Source organism: Liolophura sinensis, chromosome 5 (genome assembly GCF_032854445.1).
Source record: "Liolophura sinensis isolate JHLJ2023 chromosome 5, CUHK_Ljap_v2, whole genome shotgun sequence".
Classification (NCBI taxonomy): domain Eukaryota; kingdom Metazoa; phylum Mollusca; class Polyplacophora; order Chitonida; family Chitonidae; genus Liolophura; species Liolophura sinensis.
Genome location: NC_088299.1, coordinates 18,029,661 through 18,049,377, shown reverse-complemented (window position 1 = coordinate 18,049,377; position 19,717 = coordinate 18,029,661). Strand labels below are relative to the sequence as shown.

Sequence of the window (19,717 nt, the reverse complement as noted above, 5' to 3'; positions counted from 1 at the left end):
GACGACAGTGTGATAGACGTACAGCATAGAGAATAAAACAAAGGCAGCCACGACAGCTATCACGTGATAGACGTGCAGCACATAGAGTCGAACCAGGGCAGCCACGACGGTGTGATAGACGTACAGCATACAGAATAAAACCAGAGCAGCCACGAAACTGTGAAAGGTATCACATAGCCAGCACATAGAACAGAACAATGGCACCGACGACAATTTGAATAGACGTACAGCATAAAGAGTAGAACCTGAGCAGCGAAGGCAGTGTGATAGACGTAAATCATAGAGAGTTAAACCAGGGCCGCCACGACAGAGTGATAGACGTACAGCACAGAGAGTAAAACCAGAGCAACCACCACAACGTGATAGACGTACAGCATGGAGAGTAGGACTAGAGCAACCACGACAGCGTGTTAGACGTACAGCACAGACAGTAGAACCAGAGCCGCCACGACAGTGTTATAGACATACAGCATAGGGAGTAGAACCAGAGCAGCCACGACAATGTGATAGACGTACAGAATAGAGAGTAAAACCAGAGCAGCGACGACAGTGTTATAGACATACAGCATAGGGAGTAGAACCAGAGCAGCCACGACAATGTGACAGACGTACAGCATAGAGAGTAAAAACAGATCAGCGACGACAGTGTGATAAACGCACAGCAGAGAGCAGAACTGGAGCAGCGACGGCAGTGTGATAGCTGGCAAATGGCCACACGTAAGCGGAGAAATACGAACTCTTGTTAACTTTCTTGAGTAAGGGTTTTATTTACAGTGTGATAAACATACAGCAGCGAGAGGAACTTGAGCAGCGACGGCAGTGTGATAGCTGGCAAATGGTCACACGAAATACGGCCTTTTTGTTAATTTACCTGAGTCGGGGTTGATTCTAACTATGCCGCCCCATTGAAAAAATGTTTTACTTCTCACACAATGCGAGTATCTCTATGTCGGATCTAACTACAAAAAAAAACTTTTTTGAAGCAAGTAACTTTCCAAGAAAGTGGCTAAGGGTATAGAAAATTATTTTTCTTAGCGTGATCGGGAATGTATGTTATAACCTAGGAGTGGTTTCAGATTAAATCGTCAAAAAGATAGACGTTGTCGTTGCAGCACGTTTCACAAGATAATTCTATTCTGAATGATACTAGCGATGTTTTTGGAGAGAAATCAATTGTAATTTGGAATGGGTTTGAATGTGTTTACGTGGCTGAAAGGTATCACATAGCCAGCGACAACAAGGAAGATCACATGACCGGGTACGGGTAGAGCCTTTGACAGCAGGCCTCCGATGCAGATGGGGCTAGGTTAGGTACGTTGATATAATCTAATACCGGTTTTGTATACATATGTGGGTTAGGCCCAATAGCTGGGGACGAGAGGTTCTCACATTACCAGATTGAACAGAACTTGCCACAGTCTTACAGAAGTATACATTTAGAAGGTATGAAGTAAATAGGTGACTTCAAAAAACCAGCTAATGTTACTTTGCTACCAGGTTTTTCACCAAATAATTTACCGTTTATTCTTTGTTGGCAGTTGATCAATCAAACATAGTACAGATGTACTTAGATTTGAAACCCTCTGGCGCTTTTGTTCAGGAAACTGCGCACGTGATTTTCAGAGAACTTAAATGACTCTAGGTTTATGGATGACTACCCTGTCACGGTTTATTGATGACAAGCTTTACACCAATGACTATGTCTATCGCCAGCCTTATGCTTAGATGTGGTTATAGCTTTAGACAAACATGCTAGACTTTAGTCATTCTTAGTCGTGAGTTCAACAGATTTGTTTTCACGTTCATCCAACATTTTTCTTGATTCATAGGCAGTCTGCTGAAATAGTTCACCAGTCATGCAGGTTGCGGCCAAGGACGGACGAACGAACCCAGGCTTTGAGGACGTTGACTTAGGCACTGGATCTTCAAGCTTTGACCACACCCAAAACGGTCCGCTTGGCAACACAAACCCGGGCAACCAGACAGAGCCGACGGAAGTGAGCAATAGCGATGACAACTCTTCTAATGGAGCTGCTGTGGCCGGGACGGCGGAGAAATCTCCTCGTGGTGCTGTCATTGTCCGATTGGACAGGTCTATTTCTCTGCCACATTTAGTGGCTATTTTGTTCGCTGTGAGTGGAGGATTGTCCATATTCATCTCCCCTGGTCCCATCTTGCAATACTCCGGCTCTGTGGGACTGTCACTCATCGTCTGGTTCTCTGGTGGAATTGTGAATCTCTTGTCAGCGTTATGTTACACAGAACTGGGCATCCGTTTCCCGGAAGCAGGGGGGTCGTATTCGTACGTTTTGCAGACATTCGGGTCAATGGCTGGTTTTGTTACCTTGTGGGGCTATATTATTCTTCTTGTGTGCCCTGCTTGGGCGTTGTTGGCTTACGTCTCGGCCGTGTACATCGTCCAGCCGTTCTTCTCAGGCTGCGCCCTGCCACTAGTGGGAGTGAGGCTTCTGGCTGGGGCTATTTTCTGTGAGTAGATAATTTGTAATTTACGATTGCACTTAGAGAACAAATACTGACCCATCTTGAGCACAGGGGTGTCGTTCCTTGTCATTTAGTAGTGCGAATATATGACCAGTTGGTTCAATCCCAGCCGCTCGGCACGATATGGCTGCAAAATTGCCGATGTGGCGTTAAGCCATGATCATTCATTCAATTTTGGGCTTGGTCAGAGAACTTCGCACTCTTCTGTCTCCGTTGTTCTCGTACCTTGGTCCCAATAAACGATCGATATCGTCTTGAGGACCATTCAGACAGCATTACACAAAGTTTGGCGGATACCACATGCCTTCCAACAATAAGGCATTAATACTGAGCTTAATGCGGATGAAAACACGCGCGTCAAACGTCAACAAGTTTCTCAGTTACTCAAGAAATGAGCGTAGTTCGTTCCGGGTTGTTTTCACAATGAAATTTACCACCGTTGCATGTCATTGAGTACAGCGTTAGAGACATCAGTGAATCAGCAGTTCAATCTTTAGGCTGACAGGTATTTTCACAATCACATTCACGGATCCCGCCCTTTTAAGAGCCGCTTGGGTAACACTTGCCATCCGCATGCGGGTAATACGATGATACGATGGCTTGCAATGGTTAACCAGCTGTCCACCATCATATATATAAGTGAAAAGTTCTTCAATATGGCGTTAAGCACCACTCGAAACAAAATTCCATTTCAGTATTATGCGCCGTCCTGAACTGCATCAACGTCAAGTACATCTCCAAAATTCAGATATGGTTCAGTGGGGCAAAAGCAACGGCTATTGTACTTATCATCGTGGGAGGAATATACGAAATGGCATTGGGTATGTATAGATAACAAGACACGTTGGAAACATTCAACCACAATATAACAAAAAAAAAGGAAGGAGAATGAGCTGAATGTTTCGAATGTTTCGTTTACATGGTGTAAAGAAGTATGGAAATAAGTATGAATAGTTAATAGGAAACGTCGGTGAAAGCTCAGTTATAATGTCGCTATAGACCGGGTTAGAAGAATGAGTTGGGCGTTTTGAGTATGGTAAAAGGAAGCTATGTATACAAATTGACGATGGGTGTGTTTTTAGTGTACAGCGCATAAGATAACCAATTAATGCAGAAGAAGTATGTTTTGGTGCCAACACACTAATGATTATTGCATCACCTTTACGTAGGAAACACTGAGAACTTTAGCCAGCCTTTTGAGGGAAGTTCAACTAAGCCAGGCGAAATAGCTTTGGCCATGCTTTCATCTTATTTTGCGTATGGAGGCTGGTAAGTGATGCTCTTGCTTTGCGTTTGGTGGCTGGTAAGTTATGCTTTCCTTTTGCGTTTGGAGGCTGGTAAATGATGCTCAATATTTGCGTTTGGAGGTTGGTAAGTGATGCTCTTATTTTGCTTTTGGAGGCCGGTAGGTGATGCTCTTGTTTTGCGTTTGAAGGCTGGTAAGTGATGCTCTTATTTTACGTTTGGAGGCTGGTAAGTAATGCTCTTGTTTTTGCATTTGGAGGCTGGTAAATGATGCTCTTGTTTTTGCGTTCGGAGGCTGGTAAGTGACGCTCTTGTTTTTGCGTTTGGAGGCTGGTAAGTGATGCTCATATTTTGCGTTTGGAGGTTGGTGAGTGATTCTCTTGTATTGCGTTTGGGGGCTGGTAAATGATGTCCTTATTTTGCGTTTGGGGGCTGGTAAGTGATGCTCTAGTTTTGCATTTGGAGGCTGGTAAGTGATGCTCTCATTTTGCGTTTGGAGGTTGGTAAGTGATGCTCTTATTTTGTGTTTGAAAGCTGGTAAGTGATGCTCTAGTTTTGCGTTTGGAGGCTGGTAAGTGATGCTCATATTTTGCGTTTGGAGGCTGGTAAGTGATGCTTACATTTTGCGTTTAAAGGCTGATAAGTGATGCTCTTGTTTTGCGCTTGGAGGCCGGTAAGTGATGCTATTATTTTGCGTTTGGAGGCTGGTAAGTGATGCTCTTATTTTGCGTTTGGAGGCTGGTAAGTGACGCTCTTGTTTTGCGTTTGGAGGCTCGTAAGTGACGCTCTTGTTTTGCGTTTGGAGGCTGGTAAGTGACGCTCTTGTTTTGCGTTTGGAGGCTGGTAAGTGATGCTTATATTTTGCGTTTGGGAGCTGGTAAATGATGTTCTTATTTTGCGTTTGGGGGCTGGTAAGTGATGCTCTTGTTTTGCGTATGGAGGCTGGTAAGTGATGCTCACATTTTGCATTTGGGGGCTGGTAAGTGATGCTCTTATTTTGCGTTTGGGGGTTGGTAAGTGATGCTCTTGTTTTGCGTTTGGGGGATGGTAAGTGATGCTTTTGTTTTCCGTTTGGTTGATGGTAACTGATGCTTTTATTTTGCTTTTGGAGGCTGGTAAGTGATGCTCTTTTCTTTGCATTTGGAGGCTGGTAAGTGATGCTCTTTTCTTTGCATTTGGAGGCTGGTAAGTGATGCTCTTATTTTGCATTTGGAGGCTGGTAAATGATGCTCTTATTTTGCGTTTGGGGGCTGATTAGTGATGCTCTTGTTCTGCGTTTGGAGGCGGGTAAATGATGCTCTTGTTTTGCGTTTGGAAGCCGTTAAGTGATGCTGATATATTGCGTTTGGAAGCTGGTAAGTGATGCTCATATTTTGCGTTTGGAGGCTGGTAAGTGATGCTTTTATTTTGCGTTTGGAGGCTGGTAAATAATGCTATTATTTTGCGTTTGGAAGCTGGTAAGTGATGCTCATATTTTGCGTTTGGAGGCTGGTAAGTGATGCTTTTATTTTGCGTTTGGAGGCTGGTAAATAATGCTATTATTTTGTGTTTGGAGGCTGGTAAGTGATGCTCATATTTTGCGTTTGGGGGATGGTAAGTGATGCTCGTATTTTGCGCTTGGAGGCTGGTAAGCGATGCTCACATTTTGCATTTGGGGGATGGTAAGTGATGCTCTTGTTTTGCGTTTGGAGGCTGGTAAGTGATGCTCTTATTTTTCGTTTGGAGGCCGGTAGGTGATGCTCTTATTTTGCGCTTGGAGCCTGGTAAGTGATGCTCTTGTTTTTGCATTTGGGGGCTGTTAAATGATGCTCTTGTTTTTGCGTTTGGAGGCTGGTAAATGATGCTCTTGTTCTGCGTTTGGAGGCTGGTAACTGACGCTCTTGTTTTGCGTTTTGGGGCTGGTAACTGACGCTCTTGTTTTGCGTTTGGAGGCTGGTAGGTGATAGTCTTATTTTGCGTTTGGAGGCTGGTAATTGATGCTCTTGTTTTGCGTTTGGAGGTCAGTAAGTGATGCTCTTGTCTGGCGTTTGGGGCTGGTAAGTGATGCTCTTGTTTTGCGTTTGGAGGCTGGTAGGTGATAGTCTTATTTTGCGTTTGGAGGCTGGTAATTGATGCTCTTGTTTTGCGTTTGGAGGTCAGTAAGTGATGCTCTTGTCTGGCGTTTGGGGCTGGTAAGTGATGCTCACATTTTGCGTTTGGAGGCCGGCAATTGATGCTCACATTTTGCGTTTGGCGACTGGTAAGTGATGCTTGTATTTTCCCTTTGGGGGCTGGTAAGTGATGCTTGTATTTTGCGATTGGGGATCTTTAAGTGATGCTCATATTCTGCGTTTGGAGGCTGATAAGTGATGCCCTTACTTTGCGTTTGAAGGCTGGTAAGTGATGCTCTAGTTTTGCGTTTGGGAGATGGTAACTGATGTTTTTATTTTGCGTTTGGAGACTGGTAAGTGGTGATCTTGTTTTGCGTTTGGGGGCTGGTAAATGATGCTCTTGTTTTGCGTTTGGAGGCCGGTAAATGATGGTCTTGTCTGGCGTTTGGGGCTGGTAAGTGATGCTCTTGTTTTGCGTTTGGAGGCCGGTAATTGATGCTCTAATTTTGCGTTTGGCGACTGGTAAGTGATGCTTGTATTTTCCCTTTGGGGGCTGGTAAGTGATGCTTGTATTTTGCGATTGGGGACCTTTAAGTGATGCTCATATTCTGCGTTTGGAGGCTGATAAGTGATGCCCTTTTTTGCGTTTGAGGGTTGGTAAGTGATGCTCGTATTTTGCGTTTGGGAGATGGTAACTGATGTTCTTATTTTGCGTTTGGAGCCTGGTAAGTGATGCTCTTGTTTTGCGTTTGGAGGCTGGTAAGTGATGATCTTGTTTTGCGTTTGGGGGCTGGTAAATGATGCTCTTGTTTTGCGTTTGGAGGCCGGTAAATGATGGTCTTATTTTGCATTTGGCGGCTGGTAAGTGATGCTCTTATTTTGCGATTGGGGGCCGGTAAGTTATGCTCATATTTTGCGTTTTGAGGCTGGTAGGTGATGCACATAATTTGTGTTTCGAGGCCGGTAGGTGATGCTCTTATTCTGCTTTTGGAGGATAGTAAATAGTGCTCTTATTTTATGCGTTTAGAGGCTGGTAAGTGCTGCTCATATTTTGCGTTTGGAGGCTGGTAAGTGATGCTCTTATTTTGCGCTTGGAGGCTGGTAAGTGATGCTCTTATTTTGCGCTTGGAGGCTGCTAAGTGATGGTCATATTTTGCGTTTGGATGCTGGTAAGTGAAGCTCTTATTTTGCGTTTGGAGGCTGGTAAATGATGCTCTTCTTTTGCGTTTGGAGGCTGGTAAGTGATGCTCTTATTTTGCGTTTGGAGGCTGGTAAGTGATACTCTTATTTTGCGTTTGGAGGCTGGTAAGTGATGCTCATATTTTGCGATTGGAAGCTGGTAAGTGATGCTTTTATTTTGCATTTGGGGGCTGGTAAGTGATGCTCTTATTTTGCGTCTGAAATTTTCTCAAAAATTCAAAAAACTTGTACGATGGTTGTCATTTTTTTGGGCGGAAGGCACTGGAATGCCCGACTTTTTTAAACCGCCGACGTTTGGCCAGGTAGTAGGGAACTTTCCCAGTTGTGTGTATACACCTTACTGGTGCAAGACAAGTGGTTTTCATCAAGCTCTGGACTGCGCAGACTTTTGGTCTTGTTCCAGAAAATTGAGAACATCCACCATTTATTGTCACCAATAGGAAGAGCGTGGAGATGGCAAATATGCTTGCCGGAGGCCGGGTTTGAGGCCGCACGTAACGAACGAAAGACGCGCACGTTATCCACTAAGCAAAAGCCCGCTCCAATATTCTTGATTTTAAGAATTTAATAGCTGTTGTGAACATATTTTCCAATATGAGTCTTTCGCAGCGCCCTTGTACTCCAGTGGCTTCTGTGATCGATAAATACCGTTTAAAATGGGACGTATTTGTGTTTGATTTATATCTGCAACAAGGCAAGTGATAGTGAATATGATGGAGGAGAGCAAGCATCCAGAGAGAGATCTACCTCGGTCTGTGTACATCAGCTTCACTCTGATCATCACCCTCTACTGTCTCACCAATATGGCTTACTTCTCCATTCTAAGCCACACGGAGATAACAAGCACCGATGCCGTGGGTGTGGTAAGTATATACATGTTTGATTGTAGTCAGGACAGGGTGCCATACCAATTAAAACTTTTTGCTTTAATTACAGGCTTAATTTGCCGACTGGGTGTCTTTGCAAATCTGCTGAAGCCTTGATGTCAGGGGCATAAAGTAAAGCATAAACAGTTAGAATAAAACCCTAACGAAAGTGTATTGGCGAGAAGTTATGTTAAAGTCACTGGGGGTGATTCCAAAACCATTCAGATATAGACGTTGCAGTGTCGTTAAAAGCTAACGGAGACAAATAATCTTCTGCATCGCTTAACATCTTTTGTTTGATGTGGTCCTAATCAACATGGCTTACAAATGAAGGAAAAATCTGCACCAGATTCCTATCCTACTGACTACCCGTGCAACTAGACAATATCCGACCACAGGTCAGTCAAATCATCGCCTAAAAGCGAAAGAGAACTTGAGATGTGTCGCTGTTTAAATTAACTGTTCACAACAAAGGAACAGTAACTTTTAATATAGTCGGCCACATTAATTTCATTAATTACCCTTTCTTTTCTTAACCGGAATGAGATAAGCTTTTCTTATTTTACCGAGAATTTTATCCTATATCACTTTTAATTAATATGTTAACATTATTAGCCTCTCGGGCATTTTATACTGCACTCCCGCTACTTAGACAGCAAACTAACATTTGCGAGCTAGGTTCTTTCGGTCTGAATGGGTAGGTCCGGTTGCCCGTTAGTGCCTTTCTAAATTTTTAACCTTTTCCACTGATTTACAATAATTCACAGGACGTTCTAATGAAACTTATAATTATGAACAAAGGATTTGAAGTATCGCTATATATAACAGGAAATCAAAGAAGAAACAAAAACTTGATACGCACCGCGGAGGAAAGGTTTATACAACGGAGAAAAGGATTAAGCACCGCGGAAAAGGCGTTTATACCTTGGCGAAAACCTTTCCGCTGCGTAGAACAACAAAAATATTTCTTAGAGAAACCTTGAAAAAATGTCCAATGGCACTAGCAGGCCACCGTAAGTACGACACAAACAATAAACATGTTTACAACAGTTCACAGTTGATTCTAATAGCAACACAGAGACAACATATATACATCGACAGTATATATCCTGATGGATGGCTAAGATAAACAAGAGGCATGTTTGAAAGTGTTAACAGCCCAATGTCTAAACGTAGATCATACACAGCTGATCACCCTAAAGTTCATTCCCCGAGTATAACAAAGCAATAAGCAGACTGGCCAGGACATCCCACCCAGTCCCATTATACTGACACCGGGTCAACCAGTCACATTATACTGACACCGGGCCAACCAGTCACACTATACTGACACCGGGCCAACCAGTCTTGTTTCCTTGCTCTAATCTCTCGCTGAGTCAAGCGAGGCAGCAGCAAGTGCCACTTTTAGTCAAAGGGTATACGTGAGCCCTTTGGATTCAAAGACAAACAAAACACTAGTATACGAAAGATCATTAAACACTGTTCCTGAATATTAAGATAGTACAATGCGTTTGAAATACTGCATTCTGCACTAGCCATGATTGCCGTTTTGGCCATATTATATACAAGTGAAATCACGTTAGGATTTTGCTACTTGAGACACCCACACTGTTTTATATCTGTATTTTAAATGTATGAAAACACATACCTATGAATATATTCTCCGAATGGACCTTGAAATGAAACATTTCAAGCAAAGCATGAATGTGACATCGCTGATCTCAATTGGGTCCCAACAGCATTTTACTGATTGGAGAAAAAACACGAAAAAAAATAAATCTAACTTTTTTTTATCCCATGTGGTACTTCATCGGGCAAGTATGTTCTTTTTTGTGTTCTCTTGGCCTTTATCGTAAACTCTAATGATGTTGCCGGGTGTCGATGAAAGGTGTTAGTGAACGCCCTATTACAGCGGTGATGATCAGACAACATATGCCCCCCTTCTAGATGTAGCCAAGAGATTATAAGATGAACAAATTACAATAACGCGCTTCTGTCTTGTGAAAGACTTGACCCTTTCTTAATGTGCCGTTGGTGAATCTTCTACACAAAAACATTGCTTGATATGTCCCAAAACATCCGCTCTGTGGCAATGAATTTTTGCTACAAGTGCAGATGAAAGTATACGTGGAGCAGTATTGTGATGAAAGAATCCTTGATCTATCTGCTTCAGCCTCATACAGTTTTTCTACTTGAGACTCCTGCATGTAGACATCTACGGAGTGACCAGAATCTCTGTTACTTTACAACTGTGTTAATTCCGCTTAACCTAGGACATGGGCAGTATATCCATCCAGCTGAGTATGATCTCCGTGTTGGATATACGAACAGTTGTAATCCAAGTCAATTTCCATCCTTACAGAAAACTGTGGACTATGCTTTTCTTAGTCTCTCTCAACCAGACCTAACCTCCCGTATCCTACCTGTTTCCGGTCTGTCGAAATACCTATCAAATTAGTATACAAGTGAACAGTGATGTAATCATTGGTCGAAGTGTGGGTGTGTCTTCGGTAATATTCATCATCAAGCAAGAACTTGCAAAAGTCAGATGTCGACCGAAGAACTGCTGTTTGTTCGTTTCCCACTACTCTTTAATATCCTTGCAAATATCACCGCTCTTTCGTTTGCATGTTTCCTCTTTCCGTATTACAGCCTTTTCTGATTTATTTAATCTCACGAAACATGACATGCAGACGTAGCCCTCTCCTTTTACCACAACAACGCTAGGGAAGACGAAGTGGAAAGCGTCCAGGAGCTCCTTAGAAGTCTTCCTTTCCGTCGTCAAATCCCGCCTTTGGGCGGTCACAACACGATTATTCATTGTGGATACTAGCTGTGCTAAACAAATTCAACAGTAATCCTTGAAATCCACATGATCTTTCCACTTCATTGGCGTGGCCATCGAATCACATGATTGCAGTAGATAGAGCTATAGGTGTCTGTACATGTCAACTGCCATTCACTGTTTACGACTTTCCGCCCGAAGATAGAAGAGTCGTTTCCATTGGTCAGCCAAGATTATGTTAAATAGCTATGTTTACGTCACCGTATGCGAGTTGTGCGGGATTATCAGCAGAGGTTGAGTAGACTTACGGCTACGATACTCTGCATAACGAGAGTACGCTTTTCTTTGCGGGAGCCTTGTTTTCCTACTTTATGACAGTCTGATACAGAAATTATAATTCCTTATTGTGTCATTATAGGCATGTTGTTGGTGAATATAAGTGAGTCAAAAGTCAAAAAGTGATCTGCTGTTTACTGTCTTCCTGTGGAACAATTCAGACTGTCTGCAATATTTGATTTATTTATTTGATTGATGTTTTACGGCGTATTCAAGAATATTCCATACGACGGTAACCAGCATTATGGTGGGAGGAAACTGGGCCGAACCCGGGGGAAACCCACGACTATCTGCAGATTGCTATTTGGAATATATCCGGAGTGATATATTAATTTTATTTTCAAGCGTGGGCTTGGAACACTAGACCGGAACGATCTTAATTGCTGAAAATGTTCCGTATATTTGGTCGTGTCCTAATTGCAACATCTTCATTAAATCACACCAGACACTATTATATACATCGCTACGATTTAATGTCACTTCATTATCTGTCTTGATTCTACGAACACGCGAAAGGTTTCTTATGGAACTGAACGGACCGTCATCATCATATAGTCAGATATTTACTTAGTCGACTGGTAAAAGATTTATTCAAATAAAAATTCATTAAAGGTGCACTATTTTATAGACGACAACCCCTTTAAGGATACCTGTTAGCTAAGGAAATCATATAAAAAATGGACTAAGGACATGTACCAATTTAAAAGTAGCAAGGAAAATTGGCTACATTGGGTGGTACCAGTATGTGAAATCCTGGGCGTTGGCCCACTGTACTATGTGCCTTGTTTGCTCTTTGCGTCTGTATTGATGGATTTGATGTCTGTACAGGCCACTCACTGTACTATGTGTTTGTGTGCTCTTTGCGTCTGTATTGATGCCGTCTGTACAGGTCACTCACTGTACTATGTGTCTTGTTTGTTCTTTGCGTCTGTATTGATGGCGTCTGTACAGGCCACTCTGTACTATGTGTATTGTTTGTTCACGTGTCTTTGGGTTATATTTGTCGCAGTAAGCTCACAGTACAACCTTCCTGTTGTTATTTTGTTACTCGTACAGCTATTTATCAGCCGATTGTACAGTCCCCTTACTACGGTGATATCTGTTCTCGTCGCCATATCGTCTGCTGGGTCACTTGTGGCTGTCGTGATGGGACACTCAAGGTAAGTGTCAGTGCCAGGACAAATACCCGTATGTGAGGGTTAGACACAGAACGTACACACAAGTTAGTAAAACAACAACGTCGTAGTTTCTAACAAATGGCAACAAATTCAATGCTAGTCAATGTACCAAAACCAGAGACCCTTATATATATATATATATATATATATATATATATATATATATATATATATATATATATATATATATATATATATGTGTGTGTGAAGTGACATATATATAGACTTCCTAGTGTCAGAGGTATCTTGATCAACTTTTACCATATGATATAGCGCAAGGCTGTTGGCAATAGTGTGCATATCGTTTTGAATTTGTAAATTATTTTCTCGCTGGCTGAAATTATTTTGGCTTTGGGTTGAAATTTTGTGAAGCTTTGTGGAGTGTACATATTCGTCAACCCCCAAAATAGCTATTATGAAAAAGAGGAATACAGTCCCAGATTTTATCATCCGTCTCGCATGAGCCACCCGTGCACTAAACCGTGTAGACTGGCAAACACTGAGTAAGAAAGTCTTGATGTGTTTCATCCGGAGAATGATAAGGTAGGCGGATATACATAAAACAATAGTTCATGGTATAATGGATTTGAACTCATTAAGTTGTGTAACTCCTAAAGGCAAACGAAATATGAGTTCATCCCCGCCCTTGGATGAGGGGATTTATAGACTTACCTCTTACTGTCTCATTTTTCACGAGGCCGTAATGGCAATAAGCGGTCAGTGGTGTTCAACAGTTTATCGTTCGTTGACAACAGCTTGTCTTCTATCTGTATTGCGCGCAAGTCTGTGGAAAACAAGTAGCAAAGTTCATATGTAACTTGCCAAAGGTAGCTAATTTTAACGTTAAGTATGATAAATGTCTGACGGAAGTTACCTGGTACGAGATCATTCAAAGTCGAGAGTTAGAATCTGAATCTCTGGTTTCATTTTCCTACAGCCGGTTTACATCAGGTGGTTTTCCTTGTACCTGTCGGTAGTTTTGTATAGGGCTCTACTAGTTTCCTCCACGAATAAACTTGACATGCTATGTACATCAAGCATCATGTACAAATCGATTAAATACATAAATAAAATTATAAAATCATAATTATTTCACGTTCTTCGAACACAGCAAATTCTAATCTCCCTAGAGACAGAGAGTAAAATCCCGATGTCGCCTATTGCAATGTGGAAAAAGACACATTCTTCAACTGGACAAGTTTTTCCTACCGGTTTCAAAAGCCATCCTCTAGTGAAAATCAGCACCATTTGCGCGGGAAAATTGATTAATAGAAAAAAGAAAATTAGTGCAAGTATTGCAGTAAGGGTATACACGTAGAACTCTACAAGAGTGTACATTTTCTCAGAATTGTTCATGATGAAATTCCCTGAAGAGACATTCATTCCTTCAGCACTGATCTTCTATGGTCCATCAGGCACCGTGCCCGATCTGGTAAGCAGTGAATCTATAATTGGCTTGCCTCTGATAGGCCGTGCATTCGGTGAATTGCCCTTACCAATAAGACAGCATATTAAATGAGCCCAACCCTTCACAGGTTATTATTCGCAGCGGGTCGTGTGGGACATATGCCGTCGTTTGTGGGGATGGTTCACCAGAAGTATCGCACTCCATCGCCATCTATCATCATTCTTGTGAGTTAACGGACGGGTCAGCTATAACATAACAGCAACATTCATGACTATTAATGACTCTGATGTCAACATTCCTGGTTATTGATGACTCTGAAGTCAACATCCCTGGATATTGATGACTCTGGTGTCAACATCCCTGAATATTGATGACTCTGATGTCAACATCCCTCAATATTGATGGCTCTGATGTCAACATTACTGGATAGTGATGACTCTGGTGTCAGTATTCCTGGATACCGATGACTGATGTCAACATTGCTGAATATGGATGACACTGATGTCAACATTCGTGGATATTGATGACTGATGTGAACATTCACGTAACACATATAAGAAAAATGTATCACAGTTGTACAGAAATCATTACACGTTTTAACGTGACACAGTGTTGCCAGTATTAAGATGTATTAGATTTTGTTGAATCGTTCAGTAGAAGATGTGGCCATGGATGAAATTTATTTGCTCTTATCACTGAATCCATATAAGTATCTTATATACCTGTACAAAGTATTCAGTCCTGATCTTTTTTCTTCTCGTTAAAATGATTTTGTAGTTTACGCACACAATTAATTTACTTGTTTAATTCGTGAAGGATGCCCTCATGTGACCGCTGGAAAAAAAACAAGAAACAAAACGAGGATAGGATGTCTGATATGTCAACATCTTCCTTTTTCAGAGTTTCCTGACTCTAGTTATGCTGTTCACGGGACAAGCGCTAGTCCTGATGGAGTATATAAGCCTCTTCAGCGCTCTTATGTCTGTGGAATTGCAAATAATTCTTCTGTACCTACGATGGAAGAGAACCAATGAGACGCCATCATTCCAGGTGACTTTTTATCTAGAATTTATCTCAGACATACATACAGTTAGTTCTGATTCATACATTTGTTTCATTTAACTATTTGCTTCACTCATTATTTACGTTTGTACTGATATTGATTCAGTATAGGCCTAGTTTGTACGCTTTTTGCAGTTGTTGCCTTAATAGATAATATGATAGATTGGATATATATGATGTTTTCAGCCAATCAGTTGTCGTGGATATTCATTATGAAAAATCTTTATAATTATGACTCGGCTTGATCACTTCGCTACATGCACCCAGTCGTACACTTTTCACAACGAATCTGCTTGCAAGCCTACAAAGATTTACAGAATTATCGAATTTCTAGGAAAGTTATACTGAATACCGTTAGCACAAACCTTCTATGCCTTCTGGTCCTGTGTATCCGTGTATCGCGGAACTGATCTATGTTGAAAGAAGGTGCTTCAGCCAGGCTGAACCCAAAATTAAGTGACAAATACGCTTCAAGAGCCTCAAATTGGAAACATGCGCGAAACAATACGTCAACTGACGCCTCATACTACATGTGTAAGCTCTGTCGCAAAATTCCTAAAAAAATATCGTCTACCTTATGCGTAGCAGTTTTGAAAGGTTATTCTTAAATTCATTGTTAATATTGCAATGCGAATAAACCATATACTTAGGTGCAAATCACAAATAACAAACGGTGTTGATACACACTCCTGATAACGTCACTCGGTAACACACTCCCGGTAACGTCAGACGGTAATACACCTGTTGGCACACACTCCTGACAACCTCAGACGGCAAAACACGCTGCTGACACACACTCCTGATGACGTCACACGGTAACACACGCTGCTGACACACACTGTTGGTAACGTAAGACGGTAAAACACCTGTTGGCACACACTCCTGACAACCTCAGACGGCAAAACACGCTGCTGACATACACTCCTGATAACGTCACACGGTAACACGCTGTTGACACACACTCTTGGTAACGCCAGACGCTGCTGACATACACCCCTGACAGCATCAGACGATAATACACGCTGCTGACACACACTACTGACAACGTAACAGGTGATCTTGATTATCGCCGTTTTACTCCTGTTATTTCACCTGGCCACTTTTCCTTTGACTCCGCAGATGCCTGTGATTTTCGCCGTTTTACTCCTGTTATTTCACCTGGCCACTTTTCCTTTGACCCCGCAGGTGCCTGTGATTATCGCCGTTTTACTCCTGTTATTTCACTTGGCCACTTTTCCTCTGACTCAGCATGTGCCTGTGATTATCGCCGTTTTATTCCGGTTATTTCACCTGGCCACTTTTCCTCTGACCCCCCAGGTGCCTGTGATTATCGCCGTGCTCCTCCTGTTATTTCACCTTGCCGTGTTGGTGTTGTCTGTATACCAGAAGCCTCGTCAGTTGGGCATCGCTCTGGCAATCATCGTTTCGGGTATTCCTGTCTACTGGCTGGCGGTGTCATGGAAACAAAAGCCCACATCATTCACAAACTTCATTGGTAAGATTACCTTATAAGTTAAAACTCTAGCCATATTGATAATGATAAATTTCTTTTATTTTGACCAGAATTTCAGATCAAGTTAAACGCAGAGATTATATAACACTATAAAAGATTACAGCTGTAAAATAGGTTACATTCTGTCAGGATTACACAACCAGTACAAGGCACTATGTATGTACTTGTGTATCGGCATCATATTTGACAGTACATCTTACAGTGATCTTTTCTAAATAAACACTTATGAAGGTGAACACGCTTAAAACGTGTAGAATATATCCTCATCGTGCTCAGATGAGATGCCCTAGATGTTAAAAAGCATAGTTTTTCACCCACACAGAGTGGCTTACAGTTACCAAACCATGTGACACAAAATTACCATGCCCGTACATCCCATTTCTTGGTATTGTGGTACAACATTACATCATGCGTAAAGAGCGTATATATAGGGCGTCAGTGAAGCCAGATTAGAAACTTTTTGTAGTATGCACCGACCTAGATGCACATAGGCCTGCAATTTGTATAATTTATTCAGAATTCACTATTGTCCTGACCACAGTTTGACTATGTTCCCGCTGAGAAGCTGTCATTTGTAACTCAGTAGCCATACTGATAATGATAAAAGCTGTCTTATGCATGTATCTAATCCTGACATCAGATAGAATATTATTTATAAAAGCGAGCATGCTTGCGATACTAATGTATTTATATCAAACTGTTCATCTGCTTCCAGATACTCTCACCAGGATCGTACGTTGTACTCTGGATGTGAAGAAGACAGAATAAATATTCGCTACTCCTTGTATGTTGCCGTAATTCTGTAACCGTTCGCAGACGTCATTATTTCATACTTATTTTGCACCAGCTAGGAACTATGAAGAGTAACCTGCCCCTTACCAGTGAGATATTTGTAGCAAACTCCAGCCTGTTGTCACCAGTTACCCTTAGGCATTCAAGGAGATCAAAAGATAAAAATGATGCCACAATCAGATAAAGGATTCTGAAAACTTATTTGCAGATATTTGATTTATTTATTTGAATGATGTTTAACGCCGTACTCCATAATATTTCACTTTATACAAAGGCGGCCACCATCATGCTGAGAGGAAACCGGGCGGAGCCCCGCTGAAACCGACGATCATTGCTGGCAAACATACCCATGTATGGCAGGAGAGGAAGCCAGCATGAACTTGACTTAACCAGACATCCAGCGATCGCCTTGGTCAGAGGTTCCTGGGGCATTCCGTCGCGCCTCGTCTAGGGTGGTGGGTATTTGGAACCTCCTCTTGGTACATATCGTCTTAGCTTAATAATGCTCTAAATAAGGAAGTGCATGTCTAATAAATTTATTTGAAAGTACATTTGTCGTTTATATATCCAAACACATACATTTATAAATACATTAAAATATAAATATATGATCATAATCCAGGTTAACCAGATTTGTGGCTTAAAAGTCCAAATTCTAGAGCAAATATTTTTTATCAAATATGTGTTACATCCTTTTTTGTAACATTATTATGCAAACAACAACAAGGTGGTGCGAAGTACCCGCCATACAAACATAAGTGTTTTTTTTTTCGTTTTTTTTTTTGTCTGTAAAGAAAAATGGGAAAAAAATACTGAAAACTACATTTACAACTAGTTTTTCGCACTCTTTTATCTAAAGTTTATGTTTTCTCCACCGCTACGGAAGGATGCAGAAGTTTCCTGCATGCAACTCATCATACAAAATGAGAGTGCTTCGGGTTTAACGTCCTTAACAATTTTTCAGTCATATGACGACGAAGGAATCCTTAGGGTGTATGTAATGTACCTCCTTGTTGCAGGACGGATTTCCACCGCTCTTTTATCTAGTGCTGCTTCACTGAGACGACTTACCGAATGTAAGTAAGCCGCCCCGCCCGAGCCATTATACTGATACGGGTCAACCAGTCGTTGCACTATCCCCTTCATGCTGAACGCCAAGCGAGGAAGTTACAACTTCCTCTTTTGAAGTCTTAGGTGTGACTCGGCCCAGGATTGATTCTGAATCTTGCGCTCCCGAAGGGCATATAAAATGAAAAGTTATTGAGCACGGTGTTGAAACAGCTGTTATGTACTTTTATTTTATTTCAACTCGTTCATAACTTCTGCGTATATACCGGTACCTTTTGATACAATGGCATAAGCGTGGTCGAGACAGTCGCCCCGTAAGCCCTCACAGCCAATATTTCAGGCTTTTTTGGGAACATATTTTAACACCCATGACATTTGCTTCTGCGGCAAGTGTTAAGTGTAAACAACGGGAACTTCCTGAAGAACTGACTTCGTACTTTAATTTTCGTACTTTACGTTTAAAGTACTTAAAGGCCCCAACCACAGTCCGTCAATGTAGTGCATTTACAGAATTCCATTCGTGACAGAACAGCTTGAGTATTTTAATTTTCGAGAAGAATCGACAAGTATTTAAAGGCAGGGACCACAGTCCATCAGTATACACTAGTGCACTGACAGAGGTTCATTCGTGGGAGAACATTTTATATAACCAGTATATTTTTTCCCATTTGCAGCTATATACCTATACTGTATGATAGCGCCGATACTTACTGGATACTTGGACTGGAGGACACTGCCGACTGAGCTCTTTCATGAACAATAAAAGTAAGCCTACAAGTACCTTGCGACAAAACGTTCAGGGCCGATTTCCGTGGACCGAGATCAGAGCAAAATGGTTACTTAACGCGGTCACATTTTTACTTACATGTATCTATGTAAACATGCCAACTTATTTTATTGCTTTTTGTCACCATGCGTTCGTATTTAAGGACAAGCGTAATAGTGTATTTGAACTATTTCAATGCATTCTTTTATACGTTTTTTTTTGTTTGACGAGTCCATTGACTGAACGACGACTGAAATGGCAGCTTTTGTTTACAAGCTCTTTATTTTTAATGTTACATCACAGAGCATCCAAATAAATAAATGTGAGATGACGGACAGTTTAATGCAAAGAGGAAAAAACAATCGTCCCTCGTCAGATTCTTGACAAACCTACTAAAGTAAAGCTGTGGACGAACCAACAAACGATGGATTCGAGCCTGTTATCTCACCCGCCATACATAGGACAGCCGTCCCATCATGTGACTCGGTCAGCAAATACCTCATACTGCCCTACATGTATCACTTTAACTGCAATAAGATATTGGTTCTGAGACTGTGTACCAGGCGACTGGGATGCACTTTATATATATTGTCTCCACTCCTTATGTAGTTTAATCAGAAACACGCTACCAACCTTTTGTATTAGCATGGTGGCCCCTTGACATTGCGTTATTAAAGTACAATTTCTGCTATTCTACCAAAACGGCCTTGATTCACTTATTTATTCGATTCGATTATTAACGCGGTACTCACTGATTTTTCGCTCATATGATAAAGACAGGGATTATTGCACATCCGTATGACGTAAGAAGTAAACGTATGGAAAGGAGCAAATCACAGCTCAATGGGTAAAGCTCAGAGGAGCTGAGAATGCTGTTGCAAGGGAGACAATTCCGTAAATCCTAAT

The 19,717-nt window shown here is 41.6% G+C and overlaps 1 protein-coding gene across 3 annotated transcripts; it reads left to right on the top strand.

Moving 5' to 3' along the window:
• The first annotated feature begins 1,397 nt into the window (after window positions 1-1,397).
• Window positions 1,398-19,539, top strand: LOC135465714 (Y+L amino acid transporter 2-like). Of its 3 annotated transcripts, XR_010444055.1 has the most exons (11): window positions 1,398-1,443; window positions 1,830-2,487; window positions 3,198-3,323; window positions 3,672-3,771; window positions 7,732-7,900; window positions 12,081-12,184; window positions 13,738-13,834; window positions 14,511-14,660; window positions 15,990-16,167; window positions 16,901-17,432; window positions 18,720-19,539. XR_010444055.1 is itself a non-coding variant. In XM_064743030.1 (9 exons), the coding sequence occupies exons 1-9, from the start codon at window positions 1,857-1,859 to the stop codon at window positions 16,951-16,953; spliced, it is 1,608 nt and encodes a 535-aa protein (XP_064599100.1). In that variant the 5' UTR covers window positions 1,708-1,856; the 3' UTR covers window positions 16,954-17,639. The 3 variants fall into 3 exon arrangements, 1 of the variants encoding a protein (XP_064599100.1); XR_010444054.1 differs by lacking the exon at window positions 1,398-1,443 and having other exon boundaries at window positions 1,708-2,487; XM_064743030.1 differs by lacking the exons at window positions 1,398-1,443; window positions 18,720-19,539 and having other exon boundaries at window positions 1,708-2,487; window positions 16,901-17,639.
• The last annotated feature ends 178 nt before the right edge of the window (window positions 19,540-19,717 follow it).

Excerpts from the sequence above, each read along its gene's own strand:
- LOC135465714 (XM_064743030.1), top strand. The coding sequence starts at position 1,857 with ATGCAGGTTGCGGCCAAGGACGGACGAACGAACCCAGGCTTTGAGGAC. Across the intron at positions 12,185-13,737 it reads GTCGTGATGGGACACTCAAG|GTTATTATTCGCAGCGGGTC; the intron begins GTAAGTGTCAGT and ends AACCCTTCACAG. Across the intron at positions 13,835-14,510 it reads CGCCATCTATCATCATTCTT|AGTTTCCTGACTCTAGTTAT; the intron begins GTGAGTTAACGG and ends TTCCTTTTTCAG.